The 18,633-nt window shown below is 37.4% G+C and overlaps 1 protein-coding gene across 1 annotated transcript; it reads left to right on the forward strand.

The window, feature by feature from the left end:
• The first annotated feature begins 1,300 nt into the window (after nucleotides 1-1,300).
• CCDC195 (coiled-coil domain containing 195) lies at nucleotides 1,301-15,609 on the forward strand. Its single transcript, XM_067739829.1, has 3 exons — nucleotides 1,301-1,562; nucleotides 6,360-6,606; nucleotides 15,354-15,609. Exons 1-3 carry the CDS (start codon nucleotides 1,301-1,303, stop codon nucleotides 15,475-15,477), a joined length of 633 nt encoding a protein of 210 aa, XP_067595930.1. The 3' UTR covers nucleotides 15,478-15,609.
• Nucleotides 15,610-18,633: the final 3,024 nt, after the last annotated feature.

Below are 18,633 nucleotides of genomic sequence, written 5' to 3' on the forward strand. Positions count from 1 at the left end.
AGACTCATCTTACTCCATATTCCATATTTCCACAGCCACTTCTATAGCCTCTAGCCAGTTTGGCACACAAAAGTTTACTGAAATTCATTTAAATACAAATAGAAGTAGTATATCAAAACAGCCATTGTTTTTTTAGACTGACTTTTTAGTAAACACTTCATAAAATTTAAATACATATAATAATTCAGTATGAATAAAAAAGGAGTAATACTTCCTCCAATCACTCTCACCTACGGCCTTGGATCAATCAACCTGCCTATCCTATTTATTAGGATAAGCAAAAAAACCACATCAATACACATAAAAACATAAGGGAACAAATGCGCAGGGAAAACTATCACCATGAAAAATTATCTGATCATTTTTACTCTATTGCAAAAAGACATTCATGTTTAAACATTAATTGAATTTCCAAGTGGTTATAGAGAATATGTTATCTAAGATTCGTACTTTTCATTCCCAACAAAGAAACCTCTTCAGGAAATAGGTAATGAAAGCTGTTAACTATTGCGTGTTCTTCTCATTCAAGATTAATGTTTAACCTGTATCTTCTTACATTCCCAAAATAGCTCTGGGCAGTATTTGCCCAAGCAAACACTCTGAAACCAAATAACAGCAAAAATGCTTATAAGATAGAAACCTACTGAGAAGTAATTATCTGGTCCTTGAAGTTATCTTAAGGGATTTAGGTATAATTATCAACATCTCATTTAAATAATCTCACTGCAATTCATATGACTTCCTCTGCTAGTTAACCTTAATCAAGAAGTGTCAAAATCAATAATTTACCCAAAAAGTACAGAACTATGATATATTTTACAGAGAAGACAAGGAATAATTCTTATGTGCCAGTTTTGATGTGCTCGTGCCAGGTGGTGATTCTATGAGACGTCTGATCCCAGAAATAGCAACAGAGAAAAAACTTGAGTGGCTGGTAGGATGGTGAGTTCATGACAGAAGCAAGAAACTCTGTTCCTCACTGGAAATTTCTGGAGTGTCCTCTGCAGACACAAAGCAATATTCTAGAACTGTGGGTTGATATGAAATGAAAGATACAAAGAAAAGCTCTGTTCTGAAAAACAAAACCCAGAATGAATAAGTCATGGAGATCCTTTACCTCCCTAGACAGCCTAACTCCCCAGATGCTGAAAGATGGCATAGAGAAGAGTGACACCTATTGTTCAGGAAGGTTTATGGGCGGGATCAACTTGCTCCACTGAGTAGATTGTGCATTTGGTTCATGAGCAAATGTTGATCTGTCTCCCTAAAGGAACAAACCAGAGCGGCCTGAAAAGAGGCAATGGAAGCAAATATCCAGCTCATGAGAGTTATCCAGGAAATGCGGGCAGAGATCAATAAGCTGGAGAAAGAGAATCAAGCCCTCCGGATGAAACTGACTTCAAGTAGTCAGAGAACCCCAGGCTCAGGGGGAAAATCAGGAGATGAGAAGGAGGAGGAAGTCACAGACCTCAGTAAACTTGCAGAAGTGCCTGGACAATCTCCAGCAGCCCTTCATGGTGGTGTTTCCACTGGTACGGCCCCAGCTGTGAGGGAACACCAAGGTACTGTATGTCCACAGCTCTTTTGGGCTGTGCCCACCTTTGCAAGTATCTCCTAAATAGTAAGTTTATTGTGCCTCTCACATAACTGCGTAATTTGGTATTACAGTGGTGAATTCCATCCTTTTTCTCCTGGTAGATTAACTTTGAATCCCTAGGGAAAAAATTTCTTTAGCATCTTCAAGCAACATATTTTAACAACATTGAAACTATCTCCAGATAGTCCTGGAAAGATAAGGATGACAGATTTGTGGAAATCAGTCATATTAAAAGTAATGCTTTTCTTCCTTTCTTGACTTCAAGCATTTAAATGCTACATAATGGAACACCAAATGGGTACGTGTCAAATGGCGTGCTCACTTATTAACCTAGAACAGTATTGCATAATAGTTAAGTATATGGATATTAGAATCAGACAAATACGGTTGCCAGTGATCTGACACCAGTTAGCCAGTTGATTCAGAGCTAGCTCTGAGAAATCTTTAACCCTCATTTTGTTCATTTGGAAGTGTTATAGTACCTATCTTACATGGTTGTGAGGATTGACTTTAATGATAAACTAAGTGCTTAGTATAGCACCTGGCAAACACACAACAAATGGTAGGTATTATTTCTTATCCGTATTTTACAAAATTTTTACTGTCCTTTATGAACATATGTTGCACATAATTCAACTTACTATACAGGTTGAAGACTTCAAGAATAAAAGGCAATGATATATTCTAAAAGAATCAAATCTCTCACCCTTTATGGGAGAGAATTTTGACTGTGAGGATTATACATTAAGTCAGAAATCAGGAGAGTGAAAAAATACATTCTTCATTTAAATGAGTGCCTGCCTACATACAGTATTTTCAAATAAAATTGATATACATAATTAAATACTCAAAGCGCTTAATATCCTGTCAAAAGATTCAGGCAATGCCATTTAGAGGCGCCGAACAGCTTGGCAATTGGACATGTTCTATTGCCAGCTGGTTTTTTCTGTTAAAGAGGTCTCTTTCTAGTATGGGTCCCTGTATTTCAAAGCTGGGTACAGATTCCAATCACAGTCTTTTCCCTTGTTGTCAAGAACAACTCTGCATCTGAGCTATTCTGTCTGTTGGTTATTTAGTAAAACTGAAAGAGTAACCTATAAGGAAGTTAGACCTTCTCCTGGTGAAAAAAAAAAAAAAAGATATGGACATGTGTAGTATATCCTTCCCCAGGCTTCCTCCACCTCTGAATTCTTGACATTTGGACTGAATAACTCTGTATTATAGCAGTTTGTCTCGGACATTGAAGGATGTTCAGCAGTTTTTCCTGGCTTCTAAACACTAGTAGTACCTGCCTCTCCCCCTTCAGTTATGACCATCAAAAATGTCTTCAGACATTCCAAATGTCACCTGGAAGACAACATTTCTCCCAATTGAAAACAACTGCCTTACTCCAAAGGTAAACAACTCCTTCAAATCTATTTTTCATGATGTTTATCCTAATGCAAAAGTAATTTGGGCCTCAGTATACCTAGTGCTATTCTAAAACAAGCATTAAACTGGTTAAAGAACAAAGAGTATTACCCTTTAAACCCTGAATTCAGGGCCTGAATGCCATCAAATTTAAAGGAGGTTTGAATATTATTAAGAGCTAAATACACAACTGATAATATACATTTTCAGCCACTGAATGGTGACCTCTAATATACATAAGCATTAAGTTGGAAAAGGACTAGTGAAAACCATTTGGTGACATTTGGGGAACTCTTGCCAGTTGCACCAACAAAACAAAGAAGGAAATATGATTTAAATTTGTGCTTAGAAGCCCGGTTGAGTTAATTTAAGTGATATTTATGTGTGTCTTACATGTGATGTTCTATTATGAAAGTGATATAAGTAGAAGGAACATTGGCCTGAGCATGAAGAAACCTGGGTTGTAGTACCAGTTTTGTAATAGTTGGTCAGTGCTGGGTAGCTCACATAAAATCCCTGATCTTAGCATTATCAAGTAAAAATGAATGGGTTAGATGCCTTCCAAGGCCTATTCCAGCTATAAAATTCTATGACTCTATGAATGTGACATGTTTTATGATCACTCTCCTCATTTGTAAAATGGAGAAAGTGATAGCATCTATCTCATAGGGCTGCTGAGACGATTAAATGAGGTAGCACAAGTAAGACTCAGCATGAGTTACTTGGTAGCAGTTGTCGTCATATCATTGGATAGGTCGGAAAAATACTATTTGACTTACGTTTAAGTTTTTATTAGCAGTCAGTAAGATATTGCTGATATCAATCAAAATTCCTACCTGCAGCTGAATGCTAGAAATGTGCCGCTAGGGCGGAGATTCAGAGCTCATCCCCTTTTCTTACTGTTGAGGCTACAAGACCCAGAGAGATCAAGCAGCTTGTCTGATCCTCTTGAAAACAAAATCATATAAACCCATTCTTTGCGAAGGAACGATATGAAATCCGAAGTGTGTCTCACTTTAAGAAGGAACAATTAAGGTGGGCCTGGAAGTGATCACTTGAGACTAAATTCTCCTGGAAATATATGTAAGAGTGTGCCAGCCTTTGAAATCCAACCCGTCCATTACAGGGATGTTGCCCTCACCCCTCCTGCTCTTTGCAACCTCACCTGGGCTCTTTTAGGGAAGAGATAATCTGCTACAAAGAAGACGCAAGAAGCAATTCTTTACAGGGACACTCCAGCATTCCCTTCAATCTGCTCATACCCTTTGCTGGCAAATAAAGTGCATTTGAAAGCAATCTTTGAATTGGTGCTAATGACCCTGTGATGCTCTGTGGAATATTCTTTCCCTTTTATTGATAAGAAACTAAAGGATACAGATTATTTGTGATCCAGGGACATAAACCAAAAGCCTATATGCTGATCTGTCAAGCTGGAGTAAAGGTCCCAAACAATAAACTTTGCTATTATAAATATAATTTCCTCTGTTGTACTTTCCTACCATTTGGTATAGAGATATTGTTTTATAATCCACTTAAACAGAAACTTTTATGTTTGTCAATAGTCAGAAACCTGTTTTTAGATAATTATAAAAGTGATATATCATGGCCAAAGGAAGTGTTCAAAGATAATTTATGAATAGTATTTGCAGTTAATTACTTCAGATAGATTTGAACTTAAACTCCCCCACAAACTCTTGCTTAAAATATGACCTTCTGGGCTTCCCTGGTGGCGCAGTGGTTGAGAGTCCGCCTGCCGATGCAGGGGACATGGGTTCATGCCCCGGTCCGGGAAGATCCCACATGCCGCGGAGCAGCTAGGCCCGTGAGCCATGGCCGCTGAGCCTGCACATCCGGAGCCTGTGCTCCGCAGCAGGAGAGGCCACAACAGTGAGAGGCCCACGTACCGCGCAAAAAAAAAAAAGAAAAAAAATGACCTTCTGCTCTTCCAAACTATGAAAAGCCAGGGCAGCCTCCACTTTTTGTAATGGCTATATAATTTGCTGTTTGTGTTCTGCAGACACCGGCCACAAACTTAAAAAAGAGAAAATTGTGCTTCCAGCCCTCTGAAAACCTAAACACGATGCTGCACTTTCTTATACTTTCATGCTCATTAATGACAAAGCTATGATGAGAAAGAATAAAGATTCAACAAACATTCACTAAGTGCTCCAGAAAATGGAAACTAACCCTTGAGGTCAGTGTCATTAACCCCAGGGGTAATAGCCAGATGTCTAAGTAGAGGTTGAATGACAGGCCCCAGGTCAGTTAGCACAGTGTTAGAAGTGAGACGCAGACAAATCAAGACTCCCTAAAATAAAGCTCTTTTATTCAAGGTGCTTTCATTACAAGGAAAGGAGATAGGATTTACCTCAAGGAAAGAGTTTATTAGCAGACCCTTATGGACAGAAATTGGGTTGGAAGCCCTCAGAAACTAAAGCCATAAATCTCTCAATCTCTTTCAGGAGAACTCCTGTTTCCCACAGAAGGCATCTTTACTACTACTTCTTTTTTTTTTTTTTTTTTTAATTTTTTGGCCGTGCCTTGTGGCATGCAGGACCTTAATTCCCCGACCAAGGATGGAACCCATGCCCCTGCAGTGGAAGGGCGGAGTCTTAACCACTGGACCACCAGGGAAGTCCCAAGGCATCTTTACTTCTTTCCATGTGTCTGCCTTGCTTTCATCTCTCATTCGACAGGCATCCTCATAACAACTGTCCTAACTAAAGCCAACACACATATTTCAGGACAGTTGGGAGCAGCCAGTTCAATTATTTGTGGCTATTCAAGTGATGAGGGGCTGTGGATGAGCACCTTCTTCTAGAATGAGGAGAACTTCCACAACTGCATGTCTAGAAATTCATGTTCTTTGCATTTTAAAATCGTGTTTTATTATCTCTATATGTCCAGCTCTCTGTTCATATCCTATGTTCTCAGGAAGGTCTTCCCTGACCACACTATTTAAATAGCCTCCAGACCCCCTTCCTCATCTGCCTCCATCCCCTAGCCCTCATCAGCTTGATTTGTCTTCCTAGAACCTGCCACTATCTGAATTTTATCATATATTGTTTGTTTATCATCTGTCAGCCACACGAGAATTTTATGCAGGCAAGAATTCTGTGTTGTTCACTCCCACACCCCATCTCTTAAAAAAACACCTAGCTCATGGCTGGCACTCAATAATTTGCAAAATAAATCAATGAATGAATGTCTTTTATGCAAAAAAATAATAATCTAAAAACAACAGCTTTGGTTAGTTAGTTTCAATGAAGTATTTACTACCAACACAATCTTCCATTTGTGGATGTCATTAAAAGTAGAATTTTTAAACTTGAATTTTGTGTCTCCTGTACAGGCAATGTCATGATTGTTAGACGCTATTCCATTTCCTCACCAACTCATTTGTTAGCTGCAAATGATCCTTGGAAAGCTGGGAAAAAACATCCAAATTGTGGAATTCTAGAAGCTCAAAGAACAGTCAAATCACTGGCATGTTCTTCAATTAAGAGGCAAGACAACGAAGAAAAGATGTTTGCCCCAGATTCTTTTACCAGCAATGGCTCCAGCCAAAGAGCCTTTCCCAAGCATGGTTTTGGTTGCAGGTAATGTACAATCTGCCTCAAGATAGTTTATAGTTGAATGCTGTGATGGCTACTGAGACGTTCTCCTGGATAAGCCAGGTCTTATCTAGTGGAAGTAATAAAACCAAGTAGGCTATTATGCCAAGATAACTTCCATCGTACTTATGTCTGTTTTGAGAACCAAAACAAAGAAATTTATGTGAGATCAAATGGTACCCTCTAATAGATGCCTCTAATAAGTGGAGAACCAACAGTCTTCACTTACTAATCAAGCATTAATTATCATACTCTGAGCTGGTCGCTGGGGATCCAAGATCCTGCAAAAGCTAAATGTTATGTTCAAAGCTTTCGCTTAGTGACAAAGACGCACAAGTAAACCGAACACTGCAATAAAGAGCGTCTCAGGGAGAAGGCACAGTTACATTAGGAGCTGAACAGAGAATTCCTCTCTGAGAAAGAACTATTCTTGTGGAGGAAGGTGCCTTCATGGGCTTATGTGAGTATAAGACAGGACTCTTTAGGCATAAGCCAAACAGGCCAAGAGACAAAGAGGAAACTGACCTGTTCTGCAAAACACATGAATTGGTATTTAAGGAGTTATGAGCAGGCTGCAAATGGGAGGGACTGAGGAAATATTTGAAAAGTAGTCTGGGAATCTTTAAGAGGAAAGTTGGCCAGTGGCCCTTGTAGTGGGTAAAGCCAAAGGCTCTTTCAGAACAAGATTGTCACTGTCAAGCACTACTGTGTTAGAGCATCACTTCCCCTACTCCACAATCTGCATTTCTACCTCCCAATTCCCAGTTACGCCCTATCAAAAGTATATACACATCTTGTTTATGTTTTCCTTTGCTGTGGAAAAGCTTTTAAGTTATGCACCCAACATAGGAGCACATCAATATATAAGGCAAATGCTAACAGACATAAAAGGGAAAATTGACAGTAACACAATCATAGTAGGGGATTTTAACGCCCCGCTTTCACCAATGGACAGATCATCAAAAATGAAAATAAACAAGGAAATACAACCTTTAAATGATACATTAAACAAGATGGACTTAATTGATATTTATAGGACATTCCATCCAAAAACAACAGAGCAGTTTCTTTTAAAGTGCTCATGGAACATTCTACAGAATAGATCATATCTTGGGTCAAAAATCAAGCCTTGGTAAATTTAACAAAACTGAAATCATATCACGTATCTTTACTGACCACAATGCTATGAGACTAGGTATCAATTACAGGAAAAAATCTGTAAAAATTACAAACACATGGAGGCTAAACAATACACTACTTAATAACCAAGAGATCACTGAAGAAATCAAAGAGGAAATAAAAAATACCTAGAAACAAATGACAATGAAAATACGACGACCCAAAACCTATGGGATGCAGCAAAAGCAGTTCTAAGATGGAAGTTTATAGCAATACAATCCTACCTCAAGAAACAAGAAACATCTCAAATAAACAACCTAACCTTACACCTACAGCAATTAGAGAAAGAAGAACAAAAAAACCACAAAGTTAGAAGAAGGAAAGAAATCATAAAGATCAGAGAAGAAATAAATGAAAAACAAATGAATGAAACAATAGCAAAGATCAATAAAACAAAAAGCTGATTCTTTGAGAAGATAAACAAAATTGTAAACCATTAGCCAGACTCATCAAGAAAAAAAGGGAGAAGACTCAAATCAATAGAATTAGAAATGAAAAAGGAGAAGTAACAACTGACACTGCAGAAATACAAAGGATCATGAGAGATTATTACAAGCACCTCTATGCCAATAAAATGGACAACCTGGAAGAAATGGACAAATTCTTAGAAAGGCACAACCTTCCAGGAAGAAATAGAAAATATAAACAGACCAATCACAAGCAATGAAATTGAAACTGTGATTAAAAATCTTCCAACAGGGGGCTTCCCTGGTGGTGCAGTGGTTGAGAGTCCGCCTGCCGATGCAGGGGACACGGGTTCGTGCCCCGATCCGGGAAGATCCCACATGCCGCGGAGCGGCTGGGTCCGTGAGCCATGGCCGCTGAGCCTGCGCGTCCCGAGCCTGTGCTCCGCAACGGAAGAGGCCGCAGCAGTGAGAGGCCCGCATACCGCAAAAAAAAAAAAAAAAAAATCTTCCAACAAACAAAAGCCCAGGACCAGATGGCTTCAAAGGCGAATTCTATCAAATATTTAGAGAAGAGCTAACACCTATCCTTCTCAAACTCTTCCAAAATATAGCAGAGGGAGGAACACTCCCAAACTCATTCTACGAGGCCACCATCACCTTGATACCAAAACCAGACAAGGATGTCACAAAGAAAGAAAACTACAGGCCAATATCACTGATGAACATAGATGCAAAAATCCTCAACAAAATACTAGCAAACAGAATCCAACAGCACATTAAAAGGATCATACACCAGGATCAAGTGTGGTTTATTTCAGGAATGCAAGGATTCTTCAATATATGCAAATCAATCAATGTGATAAACATATTAACAAATTGAAGGAGAAAAACCATACGATCATCTCAATAGATGCAGAAAAAGCTTTCAAAAAAATTCAACACCCATTTATGATAAAAACCCTCCAGAAAGTAGGCATAGAGGGAACTTACCTCAACATAATAGAGACCATATATGACAAACCACAGTCAACATCATTCTCAATGGTGAAAAACTGAAAGCATTTCCACTAAGATCAGGAATAAGACAAGGTTGCCCACTCTCACCACTCTTATTCAACATAGTTTGGAAAGTTTTAGCCACAACCATCAGAGAAGAAAAAGAAATAAAAGGAATCCAAATCGGAAAAGAAGAAGTAAAGCTGTCACTGTTTGCAGATGACAGGATACTATACATAGAGAATCCTAAAGATGCTACCAGAAAACTACCAGAGCTAATCAATGAATTTGGTAAAGTAGTAGGATACAAAATTAATGCACAGAAATCTCTTGCATTCCTATACACTAATGGTGAAAAATCTGAAAGAGAAATTAAGGAAACACCCCCATTTACCATTGCAACAAAAAGAATAAAATACCTAGGAATAAAGCTACTTAAGGAGACAAAAGACCTGTACTAGAAAACTTTAAGACACTGATGAAAGAAATTAAAGATGATACAAACAGATGGAGAGATATACCATGTTCTTGGATTGGAAGAATCAACATTGTGAAAATGACTATAGTACACAAAACAATCTACAGATTCAATGCAATTCCTATCAAACTACCAATGGCATTTTTCACAGAACTAGAACAAAAAGTTTCACAATTTATATGGAAACACAAAAGACCCCAAATAGTCAACGCAATCTTGAGAAAGAAAAACGGAGCTAGAGGAATCAGGCTCCTGGACTTCAGACTATACTACAAAGCTACAGTAATCAAGACAGTATGGTACTGGCAAAAAAACAGAAATATAGATCAAGGGAACAGGATAGAAAGCCCAGAGATAAACCCACGCACATATGGTCACCTTATTTTTGATAAAGGAGGCAAGAATACACAATGGAGAAAAGACAGCCTCTTCAATAAGTGGTACTGGGAAAACTGGACAGCTACGTGTCAAAGAATGAAATTAGAACACTCCCTAACACCATACACAAAAATAAATTCAAAATGGATTAAAGACCTAAATGTAAGGTCAGAAACTATAAAACTTTAGAGGAAAACATAGGCAGAACACTCCATGATATAAATCACAGCAATATCCTTTTTGACCCACCTCCTAGAGAAATGGAAATAAAAACAAAAATAAACAAATGGGACCTAAGGAAACTTAAAAGCTTCTGCACAGCAAAGGAAACCATAAACAAGACGAAAAGACAACCCTTAGAATAAGAGAAAATATTTGTAAATGAAGCAACTGACAAAGGATTAATCTCCAAAATTTACAAGTGGCTCTTGCAGCTCAATATCAAAAAAACAAACAACCTAATCCAAAAATGCGCAGAAGACCTAAATAGACATTTCGCCAAAGAAGATATACAGATTGCCAACAAACACATGAAAGGATGCTCAACATCACTAATCATTAGAGAAATGGAAATCAAAACTACAATGAGGTATCACTTCACACCAATCAGAATGGCCACCACCAAAAAATCTATGAACAATAAATGCTGGAGAGGGTGTGGAGAAAAGGGAACTCTCTTGCACTGTTGGTGGGAATATAAATTGATACAGCTGCTATGGAGAACAGTATGGAGGTTCCTTATAAAACTAAAACTATAACTATCATACGACCCAGCAATCTCATTACTGGGCATATACCCTGAGAAAACCATAATTCAAAAAGAGTCATGTACCACAGTGTTCATTGCAGCTTTATTTACAATAGCCAGGGCATGGAAGCAAGCTAAGTGTCCATCGACAGATGAATGGATAAAGAAGATGTGGCACATATATACAATGGAATATTACTCAGCCATAAAAAGAAATGAAATTGAGTTAATTGTAGTGAGGTGGAGGGACCTAGAGACTGTCATACAGAGTAATGTAAGTCAGAAAGAGAAAAACAAATACCATATGCTAACACATATATATGGAATCTAAAAAAAAAAAAGAAGGTCTGAAGAACATAGGGGCAAGAATGGAGTAAAGACTCAGATGTAGCAAATAGACTTGAGCACACGGAGAAGGGGAAGGATAAGCTGGGACGAAGTGAAACAGTGGAATGGACATATATACACTACCAAATGTAAAATAGATAGCTAGAGTTGCTTTGCTGTGCACCTGAAACTATCACAACATTGTTAATTGGCTATACTCCAATATAAAGTTTTTTTTTAAAAAAAGAAATATAGCTAGTGGGAAGCAGCTGCATAGCACAGGGAGATCAGTTCGGTGCTTTGTGTCCACCTAGAGGTGTGGGATAAGGAGGGTGGGAGGGAGACACAAGAGGGAGGAGATATGGGGATATATGTATATGTATAGCTGATTCACTTTGTTATATAGTGGAAACTAACACACCATTGTAAAGCAATTATACACTCATAAAGATGTTAAAAAAAAAAAAGTGTATACACATTTGTCTCCTCTGAGGAGAAGGAGGAAAATCAAGAAATAGGGACCTGGTTTCACGATTAACTTATCTGGGGAAGAGAAAATGGAACAAATATATTTGTTGAGAGAATGAGTTATCTAATTCATCAGTGGCAGGAAATCAAATCAAAGGGTAACCATAATTAATAGGCCTGCAAGAATTCTCATAAATATTGGAGAGAACACTGGACTTCCCACTGGATGTGGGATACAAAGGTTGAGCCAGTTTTATTTGAATTTTACAAGGCAGCATGAAAACTGTGTTTCATTTGTAGAAAGTTCTATTATAGGAGCAGAGAGAGGAACCTGGGTCAGGAAGGACAGGCAAAGAAAAATGGAAAGGTCATCCCAGTAGAGCAAAAAAGACAAGAAGAGAGAAGAAATCATGACTACAGAGAAAACTAAAAGTAGGGAAATCAGTGAGGATGGAGAAGTTAGCAGGATCCATCATAAAAGTCCTTCTATGGAATGCTAGGAATATGTGCTTTACCATTAATTATTGGAAAGCTACTAAAATATGTCTTTATGAAAATTTTCAAAATACATAAACATTCAGAACCTAATATTACAAATATCAATATATTCATCTGCAAGAGTTTTATCATATTTTATCCAGATATTTTTATATATAAAAGAAAAAATGTTACTAATAAAGAGAAAAGCCCTATATCTCTCTTCCCCTGGACTCCTGAGGGGCAAGTGTTAACCATGAGGTTTTTTTCTATCCTTTCAGTGTTTTTTATGCTTTCATTACCCACATCCATTCATTCAGCAAATACATCTTAAGGGTGTACTACTACGTGCTGGATTCTAGGCACTGAAGATACAGCAGGAAAAAAATTGTCAAAAATCTCTGCCAATGTGGAGCTTTTTCCTTTGTAACATAATGATCAATAAACATGAAAATACAGGAAGTATATATTATGTTAGATGGTGAGAAAAGTAAACCAATCAAAGGAAAAATGAAGGGTTTGAAGAGCAAGCATTGTTGAAATTTTTTATATCGTAGCCAGAAGATACCTCACTATTTGAATAAAGAAGGGAGAGAGAGAGTTCTGGGGATACGAGCAGGGGATTGGAGTGGGTAGGCGGGGGCACTCTCCAGGCATTGAGAACAGCAAATGCCAGAGGCCTGGGTGGGCCCACGACTGGTGTTTGAAGAAGGGCAAGGTGGCTGGCACTGAGTGCAGTGAAGGGAAGAAGCGAGACAGAGAGAGAAGGCAGAGAGCTAAGGGTGGTCTTTCACTCCTTTCCAATGATTCTGGATTTTTTCTAAGTGAATTGGGATGCATAATATACTCTTTTCATTTATATATATATATATATATATATATATATATATATATATATATATATATATATATATGGAGAGACAGAGAGAGAGAGAGAGCTCAGTTTTGAAAAGACTATAGAAAAACAATATAGAAAGCAAGGGGACCATGTTTAAGGTTAAAAAAATAATTTAGACAAGAAATGATTATTTCTTGGCCAACGGCAATAACTGGATGTGGTTTCTAAACATTTGAAGGTGGAGCCAACAAGATCTGTTGACAGAGCAGATGTGGGATATGGAAACAAGAAGTGTATATCCAACCACTGTGTTCCAATGGCCATGTGTTTTCAAAGAGGGAGGAGGGAAGAAAGGCAGAGATGTACCCTTTGTCTAAATAAAATTATGTATATATAATATACAGTTACATAAAAGCACTAAATGTTCATTATTTTTTAAATTGCTAATTATAAAATATTAATGTGATGTAAAAAGTATAAAAAGGAAAATCTTCCCTAATCCCATTACCTGAAAAATCACCATTGAGATTTTAATGGATATCTTTCCAGGTTTGTGTTTACATAGTTCATAATTGTAGAGTGCCTGTATTATAATGCTTTAGTTTTTGCACTTAAACCATTACAGGCTTACAGACCTACAATGCTAAACTGGGAAATATAGCGGTATTAATTTTCCCATTTCAATTTATATTATTTTCTATGGTAGTTTGGGGACCTAGCCAATGTTTATAATGTATTATTTTTCTGAAGCAAAATGTTTTCCAACTTCCAAGCTGCCAATGAATAAATTATTAGAACACAATCCATTTCTAATTTGGAATCTACTTTAATTTGAAAGATTGAGCCAATTGTAGAATTGTGTTAAAGCAAGAAAGTCAGTAATGGCTTAAAATCAACAGCTGGGTTGGCATAAAACCCAGTAGATACAGAGAACTGCTGAACAGGAATTAAACTTTTTTTTTGTAGTACTTTTTTATTTTGTCTTTTACTTTCTCAGGGATTAACTAGTAAAGTAACAACTCATTACATTATTCCTCTAATTTTGGAGTAAATTCATTTCCTTTCTAATAGCTTTCAAAGACTCTTACAAAGATTTATCAAGAACCAATGTGTTTGAATTAGCTTTCAAATCAGTGAGACATTGTACCTAATTTGCTCATGAACTTTTCTATTATTGTACCAAGAAAGTATTTTATGGAATAATGCCAATGTCAATATTTCTAAGAACCAATGATCTCCAGAAACTAGAGACTGGATTTTAATTTTTTCCCTAATTTTGACATAGAAACCCAATCTTTTCCTCCTGCATTCAAGAAAAAAAAAAAAAAAAAAAACCTCAGGCTGTTGAAAAGATTAGGGAAAAGGGTCCATATGGACAACTAAACTTAGAAATGATATTTTACTGATAGGATAAAACAGACACATTAAAATAAATACATTGTCTTCTTTTCCTAAGCAAAGTGGTTAAGAAGACAGCCTCTGGAATCAGATGGCTAAAGTCCCAACTCCATCGTTTGCAAACAGCATGGTCTTGGAAAAGTTATTAGTCTGAGCTGTGCTGTAGTCTATTCTTTTGTAAAAAGAGAATCATAATAGCAGTTACCTCATAGTTTTTGTGAAGAATAAATGGGATAGTCAAGTGAATGCTTGCTAAGTGGCAGAGCAGTTATTATTTTATTGATCCCATATAGAACTACTGGCCTTCCTCCCAAGGGAGGGAGCAGATGTGTTCCCCTAGATACAGGCCACTGAATGCCATTCAGTGAAATTATGGTCTTATCTAATTAAAGAGAGAGAGAGAGATCAAAACTAGAGAAAAGGCAATAATTTTAAACACTGTTCTTTAGACTTATTCCTGGGAGAACTTTATCCTGGTTTATGTCAAAATTATATATAACACTGTTCAAGAGGAAAGGAGAAGTGGGCAAAATGAAAAGATTTAATCCCTCAGGTAACACTGGGTCATTGCTGTCACTTCTCTCTCCCCTTATTGCTCAGGTGTGATGGATATTCCATTAATGCAAACTCCAAATTGATTGGGATTATAAACTAATTCCCTCAAATTTCTTCTTCATTTCAACTGAAGAGTTTTGATGTGCAGGACCGTTTGCCTGAGAGAACATGATATTCTCCAACTTTAAACGCCAAGCTAATAATCCTCAGACGTACAGACCCTGCCTCAAAATTTTTAAATTTTAGTTTTATCAGCGTTATTCACTGGGTTTAATCAAAAGGCCAATTCCAATCTTTTTTCATGCATTATTATTGAACAACTAAACAAAAAAAATTATTATATATTTAAGGTGAACCTTTAACACTTTAAGCAATATTTGGTGACTTGCAAAAATAGTAAATGTTTTGTAGAAATAGTAAGTGTTTTTGCATAAAGGCCCACTAAAACGTTTTATTTCTCTTTCCCTATTCTGCGTTCTTTAGGGACAAGATAAAGACAGTCAGTTTCCTGTTACCCATGAACATGTCTTCATATTCCAAAAACTCAAGTTCTTTGAAATGCTCATCAAATCAGACCACAAACCAGCTAAGTACCATTACAGAGTAGGATACGTAAGGTGGTGAAATTTAAGAAACAGTTGATTTCCAACATGTGGGAACACCAAGGCCTGGCGGGGTCAATGTCTTTCCCTGCAAAGACCTCTGGCAAGATGCTCAGTGAGATATACAAATATTTGGCGTTGGGTCAATAGAGTTGTCAGTGGACTTGGCCAAGAAATGGAAGCCATTACTTTATGTTGTTGTTGATGGGTGCACAGTGTCTGTGGAAGTCTCTCTATGCAGCATGTGAGCAATTAAACGTAATTAAATTAAGTTGCATGCTAAGTGTTTTGTATCTGTGCTATGCTATCAGGAAATGCTGCTGTTCCCATTATGTGTCATTCTCCAGTTGAAACTATAACAAATCTAGGAAAAAAAGTTCTATTTCTGATTATAACATAGAAGCCACAGTGATTATCCTTATAGTTAATTTGTGTGTTGATATTTCACTGACACAAGCTCACTTGGTCTTTTAATATCCCGTGTTACTGGCATGTAGACACAAACACAGCAAACTCCCACAGCGTATATTGTGGGCTCAGAGTAACTGTGGGCTGGCTAATGGCAAAGACACTCATCCTGGTTGGAAGGAGAGAGGAAAAGGTTCAAACGATTATTACTTAGGGGTTGAAAACCTCAGAACTCCCTCAAATCCTGAACTTCTAGTCAAGAGACCATCTCCTCCTCCAAGTTTACAGCAATCATGTTCTAATACCAGTATGCCTTTTAAACAAATATCTTAATGTTAAAATCTCCAGAGTGTTAAAATGCAGATCTGGGGGCTCCAGACAGGAACAAGACAAGAAATTCACATTTTAAACAAGCCTTCCCAGGTGACGTCTTAAACAGCTATGATTACTATCCGCTATTGTAAATACTAAGAATCATAGGGTGCCCCAGATCTGATGCCAAGTTGAAGAAGCAGGGAAGCAAGGAAAGGGTATGAATGGTCCAGTCTATTTCTAAGAGAGGTCTTTAATAATCACAAGACAGACTCCTGGAAGGGAAATGGATGAATCAACGAATACCCTGAGGTAAAAGTCACATAATGGGTCAGATGCTTCCTTTATTTATGATATTCATTTAAGATTAACAATATTCTCAGTATTCTAACAGGTGTACAATAGGGCAAGGTTACAGCCAGAGGGGAAAGATACGAAAGAGGGGAACTCAAATGTCCAGCAGGGACAGACAAGTGATAGAAAGGAGGGGGGGGGGCCTCTGGAGAACAGGCATATGCACACCCCATCCACATAGGGCTGCAACTACTCATGCCTGTGAGACTGTGTGGGGAAGGGGACACTCCATTGTCACATGGTCTATCGTCCAATGGATGTTAAAATCTGGATTTTTATGCAAAATCTCCTGATTCATAAATACTGGCATTATGTTCAATTTTTAAAACATTGTGAAAACCAAATACGACTTGTCTAAAGACCAGATTTAAGATACCAGGTAAAAACTTATATGTGAGATTTCTAGCTTTTGTGTTTTCTAGCTTTTGATTTTCTCTTGGTTAAGTTGATGAGTCATCAGCTAAAAGATGAACAGCAAGACACTTCCCTAGCATTCAGAGCTGTGTACTTTACCTGGAAAGAAGAGGAAAAAGAGAAAGAGGAAGAAGGAAGAGAAACCTCCCCATGATGAATTCTTAATGGCCACCGTCACTGCCAATAGTGGCAGAAATTCATAACTCTGTGGGTGATGAAAGCCTAAAGTTAACAAATACATCAATCTATTATCAAAGTACACCAACATCTGCCAGAGCTATTTGCTTTCATAAATTGGTCTCCTGCAAATGTCCTTTAACAAATAAAGATATTGAAACAAAGGAAAACATAAACAATGTGTTCAAAATCAAATGGTTGGCCCTGGCAACTTTTCCAGCACCCCAATTCTGTCTGCTCTGATTTCCTTGAGCTATTTCTACTCCCTCAGCTGTGAATCTAGAATAAACTTAACCAGAAAATTGCTGTGTAGAGGGACAATGGGAAACATTATGGAGTTCATTTTATTCCTTAGTCCAAATTCTAGTTTACCCTCTAGAAAACAGATCTTAGGAACCTCGAAGTATCCAGGAAGGCACGATCATTGAGCCTGATGTTTTTACCACCAAAATAAAAAGGAAAGTACAGTAGTACCTTCTGATTATGGAAAACATCACCCATAGAACTTAAAAAATATGATAAAGCAGTATAAGAGAGAACTATGTGGTTATTGTAAACCACATATAATGTTCAATTATCGTCCTATTTTAAGAGACAGTTCTGCCGCCTGCAGTAGTACTTAATTTTTAAATATCAATGCAGAGAAATGTTCATTTATTCAAGCTGTGTTTGAAAAAGCATGTAGTTGAAAAATATTCTTTCTCATACAGGAGTGAATAAAAGACCTGTTGTAGCTTTAATTCTTCTTTGATTCCTGCTTTTATCATTAGCGCTGTAAGACAGTCAAAATATCTCACGACTACAATAATCTACTCACAATTAGTTTTCTGAAACGTGAGAAAAGGAAGACTGAATTTATCCGGTCTCATACATACTTAGTACTTTGACATTATTAAAACTACTTTGAAAGTCGATCTTGAAACACAATTCTCCATGAACTCAGAGAGAGATTAAACTTGTTCCTGTCCAGGTCTTGCTAAAAGATAATTCTCTGTGGCATTCAGGCTTACCTTCAGGAAATACCTCCTCATTTTACCTTTTCCTTTAATTAGAATTTCTCCTCCTGCAGGTCAACTCAAAATTCTTACGCTTGAGACGTCTGAATGTGAGGACCAATTTAAAGTCTACTCTCAATAATGATAACAAATTCATTCTGCCATCTGCTCAATACCATTTTATGAAGACCGTATACATTTTCGTTAAGAGTGTTCCAAAAGATACAGTACCCCTCTTCTTTAGGGAACACAGTTATCAGTCTTAATTTTACTCATTCATGAAAATTGTCCCTAATTCCTTCCATTAATTTCCAAATACTCACCCTTCCTCCTTTCTTTCCTCCTTAGTCTTGAGGATTTTTAATTCACACAGTTATCTCAGACCAGAAACTCATTTCTGATGGAAAGATAAGGGGAATAAGCAAGACTATCTAAGTAGGAAAAAATTCACTCTATGAAACACCTAGAAAGTTCTTGGTCTTTAAAATAACATTTTGTCCA

The sequence above is a fragment of the Pseudorca crassidens genome, chromosome 6 (genome assembly GCF_039906515.1).
Source record: "Pseudorca crassidens isolate mPseCra1 chromosome 6, mPseCra1.hap1, whole genome shotgun sequence".
NCBI classification, from domain to species: domain Eukaryota; kingdom Metazoa; phylum Chordata; class Mammalia; order Artiodactyla; family Delphinidae; genus Pseudorca; species Pseudorca crassidens.

What these genes read in the sequence shown, in the direction of transcription:
- CCDC195 (XM_067739829.1), top strand. Translation starts at nt 1,301, where the DNA reads ATGGAAGCAAATATCCAGCTCATGAGAGTTATCCAGGAAATGCGGGCA. An exon ending in AGCTGTGAGGGAACACCAAG is followed by an intron (nt 1,563 to 6,359) that starts GTACTGTATGTC and finishes TCTCCTGTACAG; the next exon opens with GCAATGTCATGATTGTTAGA. An exon ending in AAGCATGGTTTTGGTTGCAG is followed by an intron (nt 6,607 to 15,353) that starts GTAATGTACAAT and finishes TGCGTTCTTTAG; the next exon opens with GGACAAGATAAAGACAGTCA.